Source organism: Manis pentadactyla, chromosome 10 (genome assembly GCF_030020395.1).
Source record: "Manis pentadactyla isolate mManPen7 chromosome 10, mManPen7.hap1, whole genome shotgun sequence".
Classification (NCBI taxonomy): domain Eukaryota; kingdom Metazoa; phylum Chordata; class Mammalia; order Pholidota; family Manidae; genus Manis; species Manis pentadactyla.
The window spans coordinates 32,331,476-32,354,929 of record NC_080028.1 but is presented as its reverse complement, the minus strand read 5'-3'; the positions used below and the strand labels follow the sequence as shown (position 1 = coordinate 32,354,929).

The window sequence follows — 23,454 nt, the reverse complement described above, 5'->3', positions numbered from 1 at the left end:
TATTTTTATTTATTTATTTTTTTTTTGAGAGGGCATCTCTCATATTTATTGATCAAATGGTTGTTAACAACAATAAGATTCTGTATAGGGGACTCAATGCACAATCATTAATCAACCCCAAGCCTAATTCTCAACAGTCTCCAATCTTCTGAAGCATAACGAACAAGTTCTTACATGGTGAACAAATTCTTACATAGTGAATAAGTTCTTACATGCTGAACAGTGCAAGGGCAGTCATCACAGAAACTTTCGGTTTTGATCACGCATTATGAACTATAGACAATCAAGTCAAATATGAATATTCGTTTGATTTTTATACTTGATTTATATGTGAATCCCACATTTCTCCCTTATTATTATTATTTTTAATAAAATGCTGAAGTGGTAGGTAGATGCAAGATAAAGGTAGAAAACAGAGTTTAGTGCTGTAAGAGGGCAAATGTAGATGATCAGGTGTGTGCCTATAGACTAAGTATTAATACAAGCTAGACAAGGGAAACAAAACATCCACGGATGCAGAAGATTTCTCTCAAAACGGGGGGTGAGGTTCTAAGCCTCACCTCTGCTGCTCCCCATTTTCTCACCTGATGGCCCCCCTGTGACTGTGCCTGTCTTAGGTTGTTCCTCGCTTGAGGAATCTTCCCCATCTCTGGCTAACCAGCATCTTCCGGGGCCATACAGGGAGATGTAAAGTTGGTAAGTGAGAGAGAAGCAATATTGTTTGAAAAGGTTAGCTTTTTACTTCTTTGCAGATTTATGCCCTGTGGCTTCTATGCCCAGCATTTGTCTTGAGGTATCTTTACCACTTGGAAGAATTATGATACTCGGTAAATTTGATATGAGGCACGAATTCTATTTAAGGGTTGTAATTAGGAAGGAAGAAGAAAAGCTATAGAAGTAGCAGGCGGAAGAAAACCTGGGAAGATTATTTCTTTGACTTATCTTCTTGTAGAGTAACATAAGCATTTATAGGTTTTAAACTACTGATTAAATTGCGTACACACATTAACATAATAGGAATACAGCTACATAACAAAAGCAGACCTACAATTACCAGCCATCTCCAGTGAAACCAAAAAAACCAGTTAGGCACCCTAGGCATTTGTGAAAACTTATCAATGATATGATGGATATTGTCTAACTGAATTTGAATAGTTTGAGAAAAATCAGACAAATTAAAACAACACATTCCTGGGAACTGTTCACATCCCATATATTCTTTTAACAGTAGATAGTCTATAGTCGCAAGATTTTGGAGCGCTGCAACTTGCACTTCTCCTAATTCTTGGTTGAGTTCCGACAGTATAGATCCAGTCAAATTTGTTGTTTTACTGTGTGCACAGGCCAGCTTAGATATCTCCTTCATTCCAATGGCAAGTCCAGGAACCGGCGGGATGAATGCAGCTACAACTGCAACAGCGCCAGGATCTTTGTTGAAGTTTTTTGATGATCATCTTCTGGATGTTCATTTCTTTTTAATGTGAGCTTTACTGAGGTATAACTTACATATGATAAAATATGCCAATTTTAAGTGTACAATACAGTGAATTTTCACAATTGTATACAGGCATATAACCACCACCACCGTTTGGTGGAAAACATGTCCTTCACTTTTGCAGGCAGTCTTTTCCCCCTAATCTGGCTCCTGGCATATACTGATCTGCTCTCTGTCACTATAGTTTTGCCTTTCTAGAACTTCATATAAGTGGAATCATACAGCTTGCAGTAGTTTCTGTCTGGCTTCTTTCACTTCAGTGTGATGTTTTTGAGATTATCCAGATTGTTGCATGTATCAACTGTTCATTTCTTTTTAATGTGAAATAGTATGTTTCATTGCATGGACAGTTTGTTTACCCATTCACCAGTTGATGGGCATTTACGTTGTTTGCAGGTTTGTACTATAACAAATAAAGCTGCTTATGAATGTACATAAGTCTTTGTGTGGAAATAATGTTTTAAATTCTTTGGTTAAATACTTAAAAGTGGGATTGCTGGGTTGTGTGATAATGTATACTTAACTTAAAAAAAAACCTGCCAAATGGTTTCCAAAGTGGATGTACCATTTTACAGTCTCACCAGTAAAATACAAAGGTTGCACTTTCCCAACGTTGTCCATAACACCTGGACTGTCACCACACTTTTTGTTGTCCATCTCATCCTCCTCAAACTTGGCATCTCATTGTGGTTTTAACTTGCATTTCCCTAACGATCTATGGCTGTTGATATTGAGAATCTTTTCATGTGCTGATTTACCATCTGCGTATCTCCTTTAGTGTCATGTTTAATTCAAATCTACCCAATTTAAAAACTGGATTGTTTTTCTTCTTGTTACTGAGTTGTAGTGGTTATTTATATATTCTGGATACAGGTCCTTTATCAAATGTGTTTTTCAAATAATTTTTTCTGGCTGCCATTTCATTTTCTTTTACGTCTATGTTTGTGAGGGATAGTGAATATTTTTCTTGTAACATTTTTGTCTGGTTTGGGTAGCAAGGTAATGCTAACTTCATAAAAAGATTTGAGAAGAGTTCTCTACAGTTCAGTTTTCTGGAAGAGTTTGTACAGAACTGTATTATTTTTTTCCTTAAATGTTTGGCAAAATTCACCAATTAAGCCATCTGGGGCTGGAGTTTTCTTTGAAGGAAAGGTTTTTAATTACAAACCCAATTATTTGAATAGATATGGGGCTTTTCAGGTTTTTTCTTCTTTAGTGAGCTTTGATAGCTTGTGTCTTCAAGAACTTTGTCCATTTCACCCAGTTTATTAACTTTACTGGCATCAAGTGTTTTTATAATATTCTCTTAGTATTCCCACTGCTCAGAAATCATAAGGCATTAAAGGGCCATCCAGTGCCAGAAGTGCAGACAGGTATCTGTAAAACAGGGTATGAGTGCCTCAAAGGCAGAACTAGGTCTCATGTGTTTCTGTGTTTCCAGCACTTAGCCCCATGGCTGGCACATAGAATGTTACCAAACAGGGTTTGTTGAGTGAATGAGGCAATGATAGAATTAACTTTGAGTAAGTGAATGAACAATAGTATGTGAAAGACAGGAGGATGTCAGGTGACAAGTTATTAAGTGGCCATGGCACTTTTAAGAACTGAACTTACAACATTTATTTTCTTAACTGTTAAATAGGAATACTTTTTAGTAGCATGGGAGAATAATTTGCATGTGTATCTATTTGTACTTACATATCCATTCATTCAAAAAAGTGTTCATTAGATGCCTATTATTTTTATTAAATGCACACTTGCAGGTCCTGGGCATACAACAGTTTCCATTTTAACCATTTGTTTTAAAAAGGCCTCTTGCAGTGATGATCACCTTCAGTAAGTGAAAGTGTTGATTAAGCATTGGTCCCTGGGGCAAATTCAAGCATATTTCCATTAGCTACTGATTGGCTCTGATTTTTAAAAGTTCTCTTTGAGAAAAGAACCGAACCTCTAGTTGCCTTTTTTTTTTTTTTTTTTTTTTTTTTTTTTTTTAGGAGAGCAAGGCAGAAGCTTTTATTTAGAGAGAAAGCAAGAGGACAGAGCTCCTGGCTCAGGCCAGGAGGGGACAAGAGAGCCCCCTCTAGTTGCTTTTTTAATTTTAGCCATTAATGTTTAATTTGGGAGCATCATATTTAATGATTTTTAAAAAGCAACAGGTCAAGTCTATATAGGTGATGGATGAAAAAACTAGATAACCAAGAAGACAGATGATAGGGAATCATTCTTCCAATCGAACTGATGATGTCACTGGAGAACAGTTTAGTTAGAACCTGATGTCTGGCAGTTACAGGGAGCTGTGTTTAGCCAGAGGGTAGTCAAGAGCTGCCCTGGAGCCCGTAACCCTAAAGCAGCCAACATCGTGTGTACCAGAGACATAGGATGACTGACAGAGTGATCCAAAATGGAGAAAGATGAGCCCCCAAAGTTGGTGACCCCTGCATCAGTGAAAGCCATCATCTCGAGGATTGAGGCTGCCCAGCTAACTCGGGCTCAGGAGGTAACCCCTGAGATGAAGGAGTCACCTTTCCGGGGTCTGATGTGGAGTCGAGGAACTGATCCCAGATTTGGGCAAGATGCCATCTCTGTGCTCTTGGGTCTTGGGATCCCCAGCAATCTGAGTTTGGAGACAGTTTACTGCAAAATGTCTATGTGCTAGACTTGGCCTGTGCAGGGTGAGCTGGGATCCACCCCCCTGAGGTAGGGCTGGGCCCAGGAAGGGAACAGGACACAGGGAAGACCCAGGATGGCCCTGAGACACACAGTGCTGGGTCCTAGCAAGGCAGGATGAGGGCCCAGAGTTCACAACTCAGGGCCTGTTTTTGGCAACCAGTCAGAATCCCCCAAGCTGAGTCCTAGCTGCTTATAGGGAAATGGCCAGAGGCGGTTATAGCCTTTCACATGAGCCTCTAGTGCTTTTTTTTTATGGGATCCCCTAAATCCTGAGGGTCTCTTGGGGCCTCATTTTTTCAGTCTTTTGCCTCTGAATCCTTATGGGGAGAGATATTCAGAAGTCCCCAGAAAATTCTGTAATTCTGAAGAAATAATTGCTGTGGATTTTTATCATTCTCTCTCTTCCTGACCTGATTTTAATAATCAAAATGACAGTAATAAGTGCTAATGCTTATTTTATGTGCTTTATAAAATTAATTCATTTAGTCCTTACAGAAACTCTGTGACGTAGGTACTAAAATGATCCCCACTTTGCAAATAAGAAAACTGAGGCCCCAGGAGGTTAATTGACTTGTCTAAGATCATACTACTAGGACCTGGCATCAGGCTCTAGAGATCACACCCCTAAACACTACAATCTGCTGTTTCCCACATAGGATATTTCTTCCCAGCTCTCAGACATCTTGGACAATGTCAACTGTGTCATCAACCGCTTCCAGGAAGAATTAGGATATGACTTAAAAGAAAAGACAAAATCTCATCAGATGGAGAAAAGAGGCAAGAAAAGATTTGTCTTGCTGGCGAAAATTGCCTCCTTCTCCAAAGATGCTAAGATGAAAGAGAAGCACTTGTATAAGATTCTCCACTGGCTGGGTGACTGGGGTGAGTCTGCAGGCTGGGTGCAGTCCTGGGTTGCGGGGGGCGCCTTCCCCACCAAGATGCTGGTTCCAGCTCACATAATCTCCTCCTTTCCTCTCCCTAGGGCAGCATTTGCTGGGAGGGGAATGCCATGGCGGGTGCAGAGGAAGCACAAGGCACGCCGCAGTGCCTCTCCAGTGAAATATTCTCATTCATGCCAGCATCTCTCCTCCACTCCCCAGAGGGGCAAACGTAATTATCAAAAAAATGGAATAGATTGTGACATTAGCTGCATATGTGATGAAGCCTAAGTCACAGGTCCATTACAACATCTCATTTTTTTAGCAAGAGAGTAACTAAATTCAAACCCACACCAGCTGTTTCATTTATTCTTTATTCTTCCGGTTTTATTGAGATACAATTGACAAAAGTGTGTAAATTTAAAGTGAACAATGATGATTTGATATATGTATTTATCATGAAATGATTATCATAGTAAGGTTAATCAACATATCCATCACCTCATATAGTTATCCTTTCTTTTCATAGTGAGAACATTTAAGGTCTAGTGTCAGCAAATTTCAAGGACATAATACAGTATCGTTAACTATAGTCACCATGCTGTACACTAGATCCCCAGAACTTACTTATCTTCTAATTGAAAGTTTATACCCTTTGACCAACATATTCCTGTTTCCCCCACTTCCCAGCCCCTGGTAACCACTAATCCATTCTCTGTTTCTATGAATTCACCTTTTTTAGATTCCACATACAATGTTTGTCTTCCTCTGACTTATTCACTTAGGCTAATACCCTTAAGGTTCCATCTGTGTTGTCACAGATAGCAAGATTTCCTTCTTTGTTATGACTAAATAATATTTCATTGTATGTACCTCATTTTCCTTATTCATTCATCCATTGACAAACACTTAGGTGGTTTCCCTGCCTTGGCTCTTGTGAATAATGCTTCAATGAATCTGGGCATGCAGATATCTCTTAGAGGTAATGATTCCATTTCCTTCGGATATATACTCAGAAGTCAGATTGCTAGATCATATGGTAATTCTATTTTTTAATTTTTTGAGGAACCTCCATACTGCTTTCCAAAATGGTTATGCCAATTGGCAGTCCCATGAACAGTGCACAAGGGTCCGCTTTTCTCTAGGTCTGCACCAACACATTTTATCTTATCTTTTTCATAATAGCGGTCCCAACAGGTAAAAGGTGATATGTGCTTTTGATTTGTATTTCCCTGATGATTAGTGATGTTGAACACCTTTTCATGCATCTTTTGGCCATTTGTAGGCCTTTTTTTTAAAATGTCTATTCAGATCCTCTGCCCATGTTTTAATTGGATTGTTTGGGTTTTTTGATATTGAGTTGTATGAGTTCTTTTTATTTTTTAGGTACTAGCCATTTATTAGATATATGATTTGTAAATATTTTTCCCAGTCAGCAGGTTGCCTTTTTGTTGATGGTTTCCTGTGCTGTGTGGAAGCTTTTTAGTTTAATGTAGCCCCACTTCTTTATTTTTGCTTTTGGTGCCATATCCAAAGAATCATTGCCAAGACCAAGGTCAAGGTATTTTTCCCTGTGTTTTCCTCTAGGAGTTTTATGGTTTCACCTCTTACATTTAAGTATTTAATCCATTTTGAGTAAATTTTTGTGAGTAGTATAAGATAGGAGTCCAATTTCATTCTTTTGCATGTGAATGTCAAGGTTTACTAACATCACTCATCGGGAGACTATCCTTTACCCACTGTCAAACACTAGTGACCACATGACTGCATATGCCTGGGTTTATTTCTGGGCTCTTTATTCTGTTCCCATTGTCTGTGTACCTGTTTTTATGCCAGTACCATTACTGTTCTGATAACTGTAGGTTTGTAATATAGCTTAAAATCAGGCCACATGATGCCTCCAGCTTTGTTTTTCTTTCTCAAGATTGCTTTTGCTATTTGGGGTCTTTTGTTGTTCTATAAGAATTTTTAGTATTGTTTTTCCTATCTCTGTGAAAAATGCCATTGAGATTTTGATAGGGATTGCATTTAATCTGTAGATGGCTTTGGGTAGTATGGACATTTTAATAATATTAATTCTTCTGATTCATGAACATGGAGTATCTTTCCATTTATATGTGTCTTCTTCAATTTCTTTCATCAGTGTTTTACAGTTTTCAGTGTATAGATCCCTCACCTCCTTGGTTAAATTTATTCCTAAGTATTTTGTTATTTTTGATACTGTTGTAAATGGGACTGTTTTATTTCTTTTTCAGATAGTTCACTGTTAGTATATAGAAATGCAACTGATTTTTGTATGTTAATTTTATATCCTGCAACTTTACTGAACTTGTTTATTAGCTCTAACAGGGATTTTTTTGGTGGGGCACATTAGAGGATTCCAAGGGTGATATTCAAAGTACTGAATGACCTTTATGCATGGGCACTGGGCCAAACAGCACTGATGCCAGTTGTAAGCAACTGAAATAGCCATTTGGGTGTGGACCAGCTGTACACAACCCTGGAGCCAGGGTTAACCAGCCTTAACCCTTGTTAAGATCAGAGTTATCCCATCAGGAGACCTCAGTCTACTTTGAGGTATGGTGGCTGCTTCAGTGTTGGAGAAGGTGGTACAGGAATGTGTCCTACCCTCTCACACACTCTGCCCTGCCCCCATGGAGCTCTCAGTTCAGTGGTCCTTTGCCTGCCCCCAAGAACTAAGCAGGTCTGTTAACCCCAGCTAATTCATTTAGTTGTCCAGATGTTGGACTAGGCAATGGGGACAGAGCAATAACAAGGCAGACACATCCCTGGCCTTCTAGCACAAAAATACTGTTTATTAATACCTACTGCATATTTTCTACATGGCAGGCCTCATGTTAATCATTTCCCATGTATTATCTCATGGGATCCTCACCCAACCCTTTTATAGGCAAGGATGCTGAGGCTCAGTGTAAGTGACTTACACTCAGAATAAGTGACTTGCCCAATCACAGTATCACACAGCTGGTAAGAGGGAAACCAATCTGACCTCAAAGCCTGCTGGTTTAACCCCTGTGCTATAGGACTGGTTGGAGTTCCCTAGAGGACAGAGTGTTCTCAGCCTGTTCCTCTCACCCCCTCTCCAGATGACAGTCTGACATATGAGATCAGGAATAGAAAGAATAAGGAGGAAGAGGAAGCCCTGGATGAATGGATCGACGTGATGGAGAAGGTCTTACCTCTCTCTCTCATCACCACCAAAGGAGGCATTGAGTCTCTCATTTCCATTTGCTCTGCTCTCATTGAAGGACAAAAAAAAAAAAAAGACACAAAGTAGGTTCGTTTCTTTTTAGGGATTAGTTGTTGAGCACTTACTAGGTACCTGGTACCATGCATGACAATAAAAATTTGTGCATAATCTAGTTAAGCCCTCTAAAGTAGACATTACAATTATCCTCATTTTTCAGAAACAGAGGCACTCGAAGTTAGGGAATTTACCAAAGCAAGTGGTAAGGGTGGGATTCAATCCCAAGTTATATGATTCCAGAATCCAAGCTCTGACCCACTAGGCCAAATAGACCCCTGGCAATATTGGCTAGATGCTAGCTTGACTTCAATGTCATTTAATTTCCATGTTTCCTTTAGCCCTTCATCCAAAGTTAGCCAGTGTTTTTCTGCCTGAGATGTTCACTGAATGGGCAAATGAATAGATGCTCCAAGGTGATCGCTCCAGCAGCCCTATACATGGTAGATCCAAATGGGAATCAACTATGACATGGCTCAGCCCTGAGAAGCTGAGGTCTGTGAATGGGTTTGAACACAGTGCACAATCTGTGTTTATGTGCATTTTCCTGAGGAGAAGGTCTCAGCTTTCATCTGAGTATCAAAGGAGTTTGTGACACACAAAATGGAAAAAAAAAAAAGTGAACTGTTGCAGGGCCATGTGATAAATTCTCTGCAAACACAGTCCAGGGGTAACAGGAAATAAAGCTTCCCAGGTAGGCTTCCAGAGTTTGGATAGTTGGCAATAGGGAGCCAAATACAGATACCGAGGCTGGGAAGGAGCATGATTAGAAAATAACTACACTATGATAATGGAGTTCTTTTTTTTTAATGTAAAGAAGAAATCAGGGACTTTATTAAGTATAGTGTCCCATATAGAGGTGTCATTTTATTTATTTATTTATTTATTTATTTTTTGAGAGGGCATCTCTCATATTTATTGATCATATGGTTGTTAACAACAATAAAATTCTGTATAGAGGACTCAATGCACAATCATTAATCAACCCCAAGCCTAATTCTCGACAGTCTCCAATCTTCTGAAGCATAATGAATAAGTTTTTACATGGTGAACAAGTTCTTACATAGTGAATAAGTTCTTACATGGTGAACAGTGCAAGGGCAGTCATCACAGAAACTTTCGGTTTTGATCATGCATCATGAACTATAAACAATCAGGTCAATTATGATTATTCGTTTGATTTTTATACTTGATTTATATGTGAATCCCACATTTCTCCCTTATTATTATTATTATTATTACTATTATTATTATTTTTAATAAAATGCTGAAGTGGTAGGTAGATGCAAGATAAAGGTAGAAAACAGAGTTTAGTGCTGTAAGAGGGCAAATGTAGATGATCAGGTGTGTGCCTATAGACTAAGTATTAATACAAGCTAGACAAGGGAAACAAAACATCCACAGATGCAGAAGATTTCTCTCAAAACAGGGGGGTGAGGTTCTAAGCCTCACCTCTGTTGATCCCCAATTTCTCACCTGATGGCCCCCCTGCGACTGTGCCTGTCTTAGGTTGTTCCTCCCTTGAGGAATTTTACCCGTCTCTGGCTAACCAGTCATCTTCCGGGGCCATACAGGGAAATGTAAAGTTGGTAAGTGAGAGAGAAGAAATATTCTTTGCAAGGTTAGCTTTTTACTTCTTTGCAGATTTATGCCCTGTGGCTTCTATGCCCAGCATTTGTCTTGAGGTATCTTTACCACTTGGAAGAATTATGATACTCGGTAATTTCGATATGAGGCACAAATTCTACTAAAGGGTTGTAATTAGGAAGGAAGAAGAAAAGCTATAGAAGTAGCAGACGGAAGAAAACCTGGGAAGATTATTTCTTTGACTTATCTTCTTGTAGAGTAACATAAGCATTTATAGGTTTTAAACTACTGATTAAATTGCGTACACACATTAACATAATAGGAATACAGCTACATAACAAAAGCAGACCTACAATTACCAGCCATCTCCAGTGAAACCAAAAAAACCAGTTAGGCACCCTAGGCATTTGTGAAAACTTATCAATGATATGATGGATATTGTCTAACTGAATTTGAATAGTTTGAGAAAAATCAGACAAATTAAAACAACACATTCCTGGGAACTGTTCACATCCCATATATTCTTTTAACAGTAGATAGTCTATAGTCGCAAGATTTTGGAGCGCTGCAACTTGCACTTCTCCTAATTCTTGGTTGAGTTCCGACAGTATAGATCCAGTCAAATTTGTTGTTTTACTGTATGCACAGGTCAGCTTAGATATCTTCTTCATTCCAATGGCAAGTCCAGGAACCGGCGGGATGAATGCAGCTACAACTGCAACAGCGCCAGGATTTTTGTTGAAATTTTTTGATGATCATCTTCTGGAATGACTCTTCCAGAGGATGTTGATGTTGGAAGTTCTTCTTCATATCATATCTTAATTCGTTTTCTGGGTAGCCAAATTAGGCTTTGATCCTCTGTATAAACACAAACCCTTTGCCCACACTTTGATATGACCTTTATACCATTGTGAAGAACTTATTGGAGATCACCACACAGGAACTGCTTTTTTTTTTAAGAGAAAGGAATATTATCAGAAAAATGTACTTCCATAGCTGATCATCTGACACCCTTTAAATGATCAAAATTAAGGGTATTTAAAGCATGCATTAATCGGTGATTTGCAGTTAGTTTTATCCTATCAGGGAGTAATCCCCCTTTTCTTTCTTTCTTTTTTTTTTGTTATCATTAATCTACAATTACATGAAGAATATTATGTTTACTAGGCTCTCCCCTATACCAGGTCCCCCCCACAAACCCCTTTACAGTCACTGTCCATCAGCATAGCAAAATGTTGTAGAATCACTACTTGTCTTCTCTGTGTTGTACAGCCCTCCCCTTTCTCCCACCCGCCCCATTATGCATGCTAATCATAATACCCCCTTTTTTCTTCCCCCCTCTTATCCCTCCCTACCCACCCATCCTCCCCAGTCCCTTTCCCTTTGGTACCTGTTAGTCCATTCTTGGGTTCTGTGATTCTGTTACTGTTTTGTTCCTTCAGTTTTTCCTTTGTTCTTACACTCCACAGATGAGTGAAATCATTTGGTATTTCTCTTTCTCCGCTTGGCTTATTTCACTGAGCATAATACCCTCTAGCTCCATCCATGTTGTTGCAAATGGTAGGATTTGTTTTCTTCTTATGGCTGAATAATATTCCATTGTGTATATGTACCAGATCTTCTTTATCCATTCATCTACTGATGGACATTTAGGTTGCTTCCAATTCTTGGCTATTGTAAATAGTGCTGCAATAAACATAGGGGTGCATCTGTCTTTTTCAAACTTGAGTGCTGCATTCTTAGGGTAAATTCCTAGGAGTGGAGTTCCTGGGTCAAAATGGTAAGTCTATTTTGAGCATTTTTGAGGAACCTCCATACTGCTTTCCACAATGGTTGAACTAATTTACCTTCCCACCAGCAGTGTAGGAGGGTTCCCCTTTCTCCACAACCTCGCCAACATTTGTTGTTGTTTGCCTTTTGGATGGTAGGCATTCTTACTGGTGTGAGGTGATACCTCATTGTGGTTTTAATTTGCATTTCTCTGATAATTAGCGATGTGGAGCATCTTTTCATGTGTCTCTTGGCCATCTGTATTTCTTTTTTGGAGAACTGTTCAGTTCCTCTGCCCATTTTTTAATTGGATTATTTGTTTTTTGTTTGTTGAGGTGGGTGAGCTCTTTATATATTTTGGACGTCAAGCCTTTATCGGATCTGTCATTTACAAATATATTCTCCCATACTCTAGGGTACCTTTTTGTTCTATTGATGGTGTCTTTTGCTGTACAGAAGCTTTTCAGCTTAATATAGTCCCACTTATTCATTTTTGCTGTTGTTTTCCTTGCCCGGGGAGATATGTTCAAGAAGAGGTCACTCATGTTTATGTCTAAGAGATTTTTGCCTATGTTTTTTTCTAAGAGTTTTATGGTTTCATGACTTACATTCAGGTCTTTGATCCATTTTGAATTTACTTTTGTGTATGGGGTTAGACAATGGTCCAGTTTCATTCTCCTACATGTAGCTGTCCAGTTTTGCCAGCACCATCTGTTGAAGAGACTGTCATTTCACCATTGTATGTCCATGGCTCCTTTATCAAATATTAATTGACCATATATGTTTGGGTTAATGTCTGGATTCTCTAGTCTGTTCCATTGGTCTGTGGCTCTGTTCTTGTGCCAGTACCAAATTGTCTTGATTACTATGGCTTTGTAGTAGAGCTTGAAGTTGGGGAGTGAGATTCCCCCTACTTTATTCTTCTTTCTCAGGATTGCTTTGGCTATTAGGGATCTTTGGTGTTTCCATATGAATTTTTGAACTATTTGTTCCAGTTCATTGAAGAATGTTGCTGGTAATTTGATAGGGATTGCATCAAATCTGTATATTGCTTTGGGCAGGATGGCCATTTGATGATATTAATTCTTCCTAGCCACGAGCACGGGATGAGTTTCCATTTGTTAGTGTCCCCTTTAATTTCTCTTAAGAGTGACTTGTAGTTTGCAGGGTATAGGTCTTTCACTTCTTTGGTTAGGTTTATTCCTAGGTAGTTTATTCTTTTTGATGCAATTGTGAATGGAGTTGTTTTCCTGATTTCTCTTTCTATTGGTTCATTGTTAGTATATAGGAAAGCCACAGATTTCTGTGTGTTATTTTGTATCCTGCAACTTTGCTGTATTCCAATATCAGTTCTAGTAGTTTTGGAGTGGAGTCTTTAGGGTTTTTTATCTACAATATCATGTCATCTACAAATAGTGACAGTTTAACTTCTTCTTTACCAATCTGGATTCCTTGTATTTCTTTGTTTTGTCTGATTGCCGTGGCTAGGACCTCCAGTACTATGTTAAATAACAGTGGGGATAATGGAGTTCTTATTACTAGATATGATATTTGCACTTATAAAAATAAGCCCTGTAGAATACTAGGCTTGGCCTCTGTGGCTGGAATGTGTAAGTCTGAGAGGAGCTGCAGCATTAATGAAGACATTGGCCTGGGTTCAGCTTTTACTATTGTACATGAGACTGGTCACAAGTGAGTACGTTTAAGAAAATCAAAATAAATTTTAGAACTCAAAAAAAAAGAAAGAAGAAAATTAGGGAAATATGGAGGATCAGGAGCATGCTGAATTGAGTTGAAAATGAATAATTCCAGTCCCCTCTGGGCCCTGCAAGTGCTATAGAGCTGGCAGGCCCTGATGGGTAAGCTCTGGTCAAGCTCTGAGCCTGGTAGAGATCTCTCCTGACAACATCTCTCCTGGTATCACATATAGTCCCAGCTCCTTATTCTTGCCAAAGCTCTAAGAGGGTTGAAGGAGAACTTGGTCACACAGGGTCTGGAGAATCAGTACAATCCTTGGGACCCAGGGGACTTTGTTTCCTTTGCTTTTCTTCTCTCCACCTCTCCTAGTGTCCACACGCACCTTCTGGCAGGGCTGGCAGGAACAAAGCCTGCAAAAATTGACATCCTACCCCCAGCCACTGAGCCCAGAGTGGATGCTCCAGGACAAGCAGACTACTTGCACTAGTGTCTGCGAGGTGAAGTCCATGCTGCAGGAGCTCCTGGAGTCCACCATATTTAGCCAGGGGGAAGTCAGGGCCATCAGGTACATGTCCACTGTGGTCGAGAACCTCAATAAGGCCTTGATCATCCAACACAAGGAGAACAGGAGCCTGGAGACCAAATATACATACCTGAAAATGGAGATGCCCAAAGAATTCAGCAGCCAGAGGCTGTACTTCCAAAAGTCCCTTCCAGGTCCTTGAGAATAAGAGGGATGCCCTACTAAAGCAGGTAGAAGTTCTAGGGGAAAAGTACCATGACATTCTCCTGATAAAGCATGCCTTAGAATTCCAGCTGAAGAAGGCTCAGTCTGCCAGACATCAAGCAGAAGACCTAGCCAAGATCATCATTAACTCCCTGGGCCCCCCTGAGAAAGAGACTCCCCCAAAGAAAGAAACAGTCATTTCTGTTGGGGAAGAAACCCAACAGGAACCCAAGGAGGTGGAGCAGTTGTTTTCACCACCCTCCCCAAGTCCCATGGCCAGTTGGAACAGTGGTGCTGGGCCTTCAACCCTTCAGCCACTTCCCACCATGACCACACACTCCGGGACTGCAGATGTGTACAGCAGCAAGGACACTGAGTGTCTCCAGCCTGTGTTGCTGTCCTCAGTGGACCACAAGTTCCCTAAGAGATGGGAAAGGCCAGCTGAAGGAAGCCCAGGCCAAAAAGTCGAAGACCAAAAGGACTTCTTCCAGGAAGCAGTCCAGGAGGAGGAAGGACTCCAAATTAAGTCCCAGTTTAGGAAGCAGCTGTCCCCAGAGAGCTCCAAGAAGGTGGCTCTGGAGATCCAGGGGGAGCACTGGGGAGAGGAACTGAGCTGGGAGAGGCAGAGGCAGTAGTGGTTGGAGGAAGAGGAGATGTGGCTGCAGCGGCAGAAGAGGTGGGTCCTGCTGGAGCAGGAGCACCAGGAGAAGGTGCGGCAGTGGGATACAGAGGAGGTGGCGAGGGAGCAGCGGCAGAGATTGGGCCAGCCAGAAAGGACACGGGGAGAGCCACAGAGGGAGCCAGAGTGGCCAAAGGAGGGCCCAGAGAGGATGGTCTTCCTGACCGCCAGTCGGTGGAGGGACTTGCAGAAGGCAGCAGTGGCACCTCCCCCAAGCTGGGTCCAGTCTGCTCACCAAGGCAGGAGGCCAAGCTTGTCCTGGTCCCCTAGTACCCAGCAGCCTGCCTCCAGAAATCAGAGGATTATGAGTTCAGCCAAGTTTACCCAGAAGCCCTGCACCTGCTGGGTTCCCATGAAGTTCAAGAAATCAGCCTCCTTTCCTGTCACAGGGTCATCCCTCCGAAAGGTAACCCAGCCCCCTTTGCATATATCCCTGGTAACTGTTCCAGGGAAGGTCTACCACATGGATGTGGAGGCCCTGAGGAAGAATCTGCAGTTCCTGAGTGAGGAGGCTGGGCTGGGGCTGCCCTACTACCTGCGCAGCAACGCTCTGGATCTCATCACCTCCATGATGGCCCTGAACACACTCAGACTGCCGTGCCTGTGCTATAAGTACATCCTCTACAGACGTTTCTGGAGCCTCCAGTAGGTCCTCCCTGGCACCCACCTGGCACCTACCCACACCCATTGCAGTGTGTGGGCAGAACCAAAACCCAACAGGAAGGAGGGGCACGCAGCAAGGGGGAACAGGAAGAATCAGCCCAGGCCTGGACGAGGTCCCCCTGAGGGAGGGAACCAGCAAAGGCTGCCTGACCTTGGGGCCTTGGGCAACCCTGAAGGTGTGTGAGGTGGGGCATTACACATTGCCCTCCCTTGGTGGGTTTTTCCTTTAAGCCTCCATACTTATTTCTTCCTCTCTTCCTGCTGCCCTGTTTATAACCTGCATTTGCTGGGTTCCCACAAAGCCCAGTGTGCTCCCCCATTTGCCTTACTTTCTCTTGTTTCCAGCCCAGCCCTGAGGCTCCTCACCTGACAGCACTTCTCACTTCTCCACTGTTTTCCCCAGCTCTCACCTACCTGCCTGCCTCTTCTTGCTCCCAGGAATTACAGAGTCATCTTGGTTAAAGACTTATTGGGAAGAGGAGACCCCTTCACCCACTAAATCACTTCCTTCTCTTCCCAGACAAGAAGTGATCAGTCATGTATAAGTCATGCGAGAAACATGGGCTGCCTACAAGGCCCAGAACCTCTATATCTTCCTGGAAAACATCGACTACCTGCAGAACCTCTGGCTGCAGGCCTGGACAGACAGGCAGAAAGGCCTGGAGGAGAAGTAGCGAGAGTGCCTGAGCAGCATGGTGGCCATGTTCCCCAAGGTGGGCTCCTGGCCAGTGACCCTCTCAGGGGCCAACACTGCCAGTCAAGGATGAGCCAGTGGGGATTGAGATGTGGCAGGGAGCAGGGGAGCAGGTAGGAAATAAGAGAGCAGGTTAAAGCCTCTGAACCAGGAAGAGGAAATGGCAGGGAGTAGCCTGAGTTCAAGGAAGGACAGCTTTTCAATCCCCACAGATGGGGAGAGCAAGAGAGAGGGACCCTGAAAGAAAGCAGAAGAAAGATCTCGTGGAATGTAGAGTAGCTGGACCCTTGGTGCTCAGGTCCCCTCTTGCCTGTGGGTCCCTCCTGCCCCCATCAAATCTGGAGGTTCTTCAGACTCAGTCACAGCTGTTCTCTAATCCCTCCTGCTGGGGATTCACTTGGCTTCTCTCTGGAGACAGCTCCCCTGTTTTCTAGATGCAAAGTCTCCCCTGGTTTAATTGAACACCTCCTTCAGTCACTTTCTGACAAAAGTTTCCTGGCAGGTAAAATCACTGAGGCCCTGATTGTCTGAAAATATCTTCTTAGTATCTGCTCTCACCCTTAAATTGACAGTTGCCTGAATATGGAAGTCGAGGTTAGAATTCATTTTCCTGTGTGATTTTGAAGGCACTGATGACTGCCTTCTAGGTTTGGTGCTGAGGAAAAAGGTCTTTCTGTGTTCCGATCTGTTGGGTTGACCTGTTTTTACTGAGGGCTGGCTTCAGCTTTTTCTACTCTTTCTTCTGCTGCCGGGGTCAGAGAAGCAGCAAGTGCTAAGATCGTCCGCAGGGAGCTAGCCGATGGCCTGCTGGGATTGGAGAGGCCCCCAGCAGTGATTTAAGCTGCTGGGATCTCCCCTAGGGTTGGGCCAGGAAGTAACCCCCCTAGTCCTGAGCAGCAGTAGCCTGAACCTGAGGGAAGAGGTGTGCTGAGGGACTCAGTGTAAGTTCTGGCCATGGAGGTATCTCCCAGCTCAGTTTCCTGTTATCTTATATTAGTCCTGATCCTCTCCTGTAGGTGTCGTGACTTGGTAAATTTGTTCTCAGGTTGCGAAGAAAAGGGACCATATGTCAGCTCTTTGGGTGGGTGGCAGTGAGGGTTCCCCAGCTCCTTGCCCAGCGCCAGGGCAAACACTGGTTGAAGATACCCAGAGCATTCCAGCCACAATGTGGTCCGTGTTATGACCCTGGCAAGAGCTCTCATGAGTTCCAGCTACTTTGGATTCCTTTAGTTTTTTTCCTTGCTGTTTTGCTCATTGTCTAGATTCTTCACAACAAAGGAGAAAACAGGAACTAACCAAGCAAATAATAATTCAAGGACTTTCTAGGAACTTGATCCCCTGGGGCCTTATGGTCTCTAATGGAGGGATTATTGGGTCTTATTCTTACCCTCTCTGTGCAGCTCTGAGTCAGGCAGTACCCCCTCCTGCCCATCTCCCTGATGCCTCTCCGCTGATTCCTCTAGCTCCAGCTGGAGTGGAACATTCACCTGCACACCCCTGTGCTCATATCCCCAAAGTCAAGGAAAAGCAAGCCGCCACCACCCTTACTCCAGCGCACCCAATCTAGACGGTCTGCTGGAGGCGAGCAGCCCCTGGAGCATGTCCTGTCCAAGTACCAGGAATGCATTATGCCCCTGGGGATGGCCTGGTAGGTGCAGCAGAGCTGGGGAGGCAGGGAGCAGGGGTGGCTGCACTTGGAAGGCTGGCAGCTCAGGGAAGGCACGGACAGGCAAGCTCACCCCTTGAGCTATAAGGCCTGCCCTGCGTAGCCCTGGCCATTGGCCCAGACTGGGCGGGGGTGTGGGCAGCCTGACCAAGTATATTTCAAGCTATGCAACTGAACCACTGAGGACCCACAGCTGAGAACTTACAAACCATTTCTACCCTGAGCATTGGTCCAGCATCTGCCATCAGACTGTCCATATAAACAAAGCCTGATCCTTCCTGCCATGTGAGCCCCAGGCTCAAAACGGGATGCTGTGAGCCTTTGGGCAGCACGAAGACCCACATGCACACACCCCCTAGTGTGGCCGGTCAGGGCTGCAACCCCAGGGCAAGTACCTGGAAGAACAGGGGCTATCCTAGTGCCTCTCCAGTCACCCCGAGGAACCCCAGGGAGCTGAGCTAAATGTCAAGGGGAAGAGAGTGGACAAGGAGGGTGGCTACAAGTATTTGAGAAGGGAAGAAAAACAGGTCCAGTGTCTTGGGCCTCATGGCCCTGGAGAGCTTGTTGCTGCTCAGTCTCTGTGTGTCTAACTCTTTGTCTCTTTTAACACTTGCAACCCTCACACCCAGCCAACAGGGGAACCAGATGGAGGCCGTCTGGAAGGCTGATGTGGCCTCCTCCAGTCACCCAAAGAAGACCCCCACCAGCCTGCTCCAGGACCGTCTAGGGGGATGCCCAGATATTCCCTGGCTGTTCACATTGGATGTGCATTCCTTCTACCACAAAAGCTTGATGTCCCTCAAGGCCCGGTAAGGCACAAGCCTGGATGGTTAATCTGGATTCGGGGAGACCTGCCCACCAAGGGCAGGGGCCAGAGTTCACACTGTCTCTATCCAACCAACCGCCAAAGTGATCTCTCTCCAAACATTAATAACGACCTCATTTATTGTACCATCAGAGAGATGCCTTCCTGCCTCATCAGCCTTCAGCTTGGGCCATCATTCTAGCTCTCTTAAAGGACTTAGTGTCTTAGAAGATCACTACAGAAGTTTTTCCTTCCCACTGATTTCCTGAATTGCACATGAATTGCCCAAAAGGCTTATCTTGCCCTAGGCATGGAGGTTGTTGTCAAGGAAAGATGAGGGGGACCAAGAACTACACAATATGCCTGAGACTCAGGCCTCGGCCTGTCTTTTTGTCATTCTTACTTCCTGTCTTTTAAGAACTGTTCCTGTGAAGGCATCTGTGGGGAGTGAGGTAGGATTCAGTGGGCCAACAAGAGGCTTTACTGATTAGGAAGGCTCAACTCTCCTTTCCCTCTCTTGGCTTGAAAATGTCACTTGAATCCCAGCTGCCTCTTGTGGCCCTGATCCTGCTCCAATCAGAGATCTGTGGAGACAGAACAGGGAGAGGGCGCGGATGCCTGCCAGTCTAGACCTAACCAGAACCAAGGCTATGAGACGCTGGTGCTGCCCCCGTTCTCCAGACAGGGACCCGGGTAAGACGGGGTGGCATGGCAGCATCCTGGAAGGCTGGACCTTGGCTGTGCTTCTGCTCTGAAGAGGGCCTGGGAGTCTCAGCTGGATGGCAGCCCACCAAGTACACAGATACTTGGTTTTCAATTCCTGGAGAATTTCCCAAGGGCTTTTGTATTTTTTTTTTTTTTGTGTGTGTGTGTGGTGGTGGTGGTGGTTGATTGGGATATAGCAAACAAAATCAATTGAAAATAACCAAAAGAACACTGTGGCAGAACCCAGTAACCCAAGAGTCACTGGGGCTGTCTGCACCGAGATTTGGCTGAACTTCTTCATACCTCCCACCACTACCCCACAATGGTGCTTCTCCTTTCTGAGCCCCTCTTCTCCCTCTGCATCTCTGTCAGTGTCTGGGCTCTGCGTAGCATCTGTCTGAATCTGAGGCCCCAACTCCCTTATTCTTCCCACACACATAAATATCAAGGGTACACACTCTACCTGACCTCAAGCATTTCATGATGTTAGTAACTGAAAAAGTAGGGGGATGATGGGGAAAGGGATTCCCAGTGAGCAGCATCAAATAGCAGCCTCCTTTCTTCCCCTCTCCCTTTGGTATAACATGCAAAATTCAAAAACTTCCTTCCTCATGCAGAGCTTTTCTACCTACACCCAGGCCTCCACTGCCATCTCAGCTTCAGGCTTAAACACATAGCAAAATACTGTTCCCAGCAAAGACAGCTTCCCCTTTCCAGGGGAATGTAGGTGCATACAATTTATTCCTCTTTCTCAAACTCTGTACAAGTTTATTCAGTTTATCGCACCACCAGGCATAGAGGCAAAGCCCTACTTCTCTCTCCTTTATCTGGATCCTTGACATTTCTGTGTGTAAGCTCCCTGTGTTGTCTTGGGGTCCTGTTACTGTGGCCTGCTCCCCTCTCTGCTGTGGCCCAGGCTACTGCCACCTGAGGAGTGGGCCATGCCACTTTCTCTGTGAGTGCTCCATGCAAGTGCCCCTCTGGAGATACACCCTGTTATCCAGTTGCAAAAGTGCATCTTCTTTTTGGTTGCCTGCCCACGGCCCACCCTGACTCTTCAGGTCCACCTGCTGTGTGGCTCCAGGTCATTCGCCTCTTTGTGATCCTGCACACCTCACCAGCTTTCCCAGCCGTGCTATCCAGTTCACAGCACTGCTGAGCTTCCTAAGTAGGACTGACCTCACACCGCCTGCCCCACGTGGTATCGACAGCCTCTCATCTGCAGGCATGCTGGAGTGTCCTCCCAGCATGTGGGGAAGGGATGTTCATCTCCCCCCTGTGGTTTGGGACACCAGGAAGACCATGTCCCTGAAAAACCACCTTCTCCAAGGTCTTTTTCTACTTCATCTTACAAGTATCTGCCCTAGGCTGGCAGTCTGACAGGTAAGATAGCTGTGTGCCTGCACACACCAGATGCTGTCTACAGCTGGAGAAGAATCTTTACCCCCTCCCTGGCCTGCCCTTCCTGCTCAGGGCTACTCCTCCGCAGCAGACGCACATAGTGGTTCATGTGCGTGTGCTGAGATGGGGCAAGTATAGGCTCCACAGACATCCTGTATGCCGCAGACAGAGGAGAGGGCTTATAACTTGGTTTCTGGAAAGGAGATTAGATGGAGGTGGAAAGGAAGAAACATGGATGGGTAGGAAGGAGCAGGGAAGAAGGTGGGGAGGGAAGAGGAAGCATCCTGTGACGTGAGAGGAGGCAGATTCATGGGAAGAGCAGCAGAGCCCCCGGGATGGAGCAGAAATGTTGTGTTAAGCAGCTCCATGTCCGGGTCAAGTCTGGTCCCAGCCCCAGACTACTTCCCAGGCGATGAACAGGGAAGCCCTTGGGTGGGCTGGGTGGGCACTCACATCCTGCGGCCTCATCTCAGCTGCGCCCTGACCCATAACTACAAACTCTTTCACTGCCTCAGCAACCCAGAAAAGGGAATGCCCAGAACCTCCAGATCAATCAGCTGAACTTATTCGTAAAAAGTCAAGTGAGTCCTTCCCTGGAGCCCTAAAAAGCCAGAAGGATCAAGAAAATCGCAGTCCCCAGTCCATTGCTTAGCCAGTGATCCTCAAACATTACAATGCCTCAAAGTCACATAGGAATTTGTTCCAACTGCAGGTTCCCAGCTGGTGTTTTTAAACGAACACTCTGGGTATTGCTAAGTACTCTTAGGACTTTGAGAAACACTACTTTCCTCTAGTCCCCACACTGTACATTTTTAATAAAGGTGTGTTTATTTTTTAAGTTTTCTGTCTCGTTGCTCCCCAACTCATTTTTGGAGCCAGATCCATGACCACCTAGCTACTACCTGGATAATAATCAGGATTCCCCAGTGTTGTCTGCCCTTTGGGAGCCAACAAGCTGAGACAGCCATGATTAGTGCCTGGCACAGAGTAGTGGTCAGTCACTCTTTATAGCTAGCCAGAAACATGGGCAAATAAGTAACTGATATGCTGAGATCAGCATGAAACTCAGAGGATGAGAACAAAAGGAGATACCGAGTACAAATCGGAGCCAAATCTCTGGCTCAGAGGCAAAGGCGTCTCTGAGGAGTGAGGACTGAGGTGGAAGAAGTGGAAACAGTTTCCAAATCTAGATGGTGTCGGCCAAGGAGGCCATCCTGGCAATTGTCAATTCAGTTGACACTACTCTTAGAGTTCATTCAGGTAGCGGGCACCATGGCACCCTCACTCTCCCTCGCACACAGCCATCTGCCTCGTCTCCCACTCAACCTCCACTCTCCCCCTCCTCCACTCACCCAACCAGACTTGGCCCAGGAACCAGGAAATGACCCAGTCCTCAGAGAACCTGCAGCCCAGTGATTCTGTTTCTCAGGAATGGTGCCCATCCTTATGTGCACCTGAAGACTGGAAGGAAGAGGAGGATATGGGATGGGAACAGCTGGGCATTGGGCAATGTTGGAGTACGAGTTGATTTCTGAGCCATAGCCCAACATACTGCAAGGAAGCCTGATAGGGGGAGGAAGGTGAGAGGCATTCCTGATAAAGGTCACATGGGACAGCTGTGACACTGAAGGCCACAGGTTTCTAGTCTCTCAAGTTCCAGGCTTACTCTTTTTTGGAGGTCTCACCGCAATCATTTCTGACATAGTAAAATGTCCTCACACTAAATGTATTGTTTTAAATAATTGAAGAGGATTTTTATAACTTTGCTTTGGAAATCAACTATGAGTAACTTTTTTGAATGCACAGTTGGCTGTGACTTCTCGGCAATCTTCATGCCTAGAGATGTAATCTAACGAATTCTGTAAATGTAATGAGAATATTTTGAATATTATATTAGACAGTGTAATGAAACTGACAACATTATGTTTTATAAATACTTCATTACATGATTTTTTTACACTTTGTATTTTGATGCCAGTGACATTTTTAAAGGTTTCAGTATGTTTTCATAGGCTCTTGGCACTGTGCTTAAGATGCCTAGTGTCTAAACCTGCTCTAGTGTTGGAGGACTTTGACTTCCTGGGTGTCCTCTAGCAAGCTTTCTGGCAGGCAATCAGAGCTTCTGACAGATTCTTCTCCTGCTTTGCCCACAGTTTTATCTCCTTGAAGGCAAAGAAGTTGTGGATGGACCAATCTGTGAAGCCAAGAGAGTTGAAAGCCAGGAGATATACAGATATACATGGTATTTTTCTAGTGATAAGGTTCTTTGATACGATACATAAAGTCTCTTTTTTTCCAGAGCCAAGTTGGTGGTCAAACAAGATATTGCCTCCACCATCAAAAAACTCAGGGAAACCAGGGCAGGGAGAGGAATGCTTCACGGAATATTTCTTCAAGCCAGATTTGGCTGTTGGCCATAGCTCTGCTTGCATGGCCCATGGCCTCAGGGACCTCCAAGACGAGGAACCAACACTAATGTGGAAGGGGACATGAGGGAAGGGTCTATCCCTAACTGTGACCTTCAAGGAGACATTGGTGAAGTGGAAGGGACAAAAACCTTTTGAAAATTACCCAGCCAAAGAGCTAGGGAGGGGAAAGCCATACAGTGTCTGGTGCATTCCATGTACTGAGGAGGCCGACTTGGAAGAAGCCAGAAAAAGGATGAGCATGACTCCATGACTGTGGAGGAGCCATCTTCTCAGAAAGAGAATATGAACATGGCTAAGGGGTGGCTATCAACTGGGGACTTTG

At 44.1% G+C, this 23,454-nt stretch overlaps 1 protein-coding gene across 1 annotated transcript; it reads left to right on the top strand.

The window, feature by feature from the left end:
• The first annotated feature begins 1,474 nt into the window (after positions 1-1,474).
• On the top strand, positions 1,475-21,390 carry FAM186B (family with sequence similarity 186 member B). Its single transcript, XM_036890360.2, is given in 9 exon segments — positions 1,475-3,992; positions 4,822-5,047; positions 8,151-8,345; positions 13,733-14,076; positions 14,078-15,414; positions 15,953-16,145; positions 17,590-17,774; positions 18,422-18,601; positions 21,202-21,390. Coding segments are annotated over 9 exon segments (2,910 nt in total). The 5' UTR covers positions 1,475-3,896; the 3' UTR covers positions 21,356-21,390.
• The last annotated feature ends 2,064 nt before the right edge of the window (positions 21,391-23,454 follow it).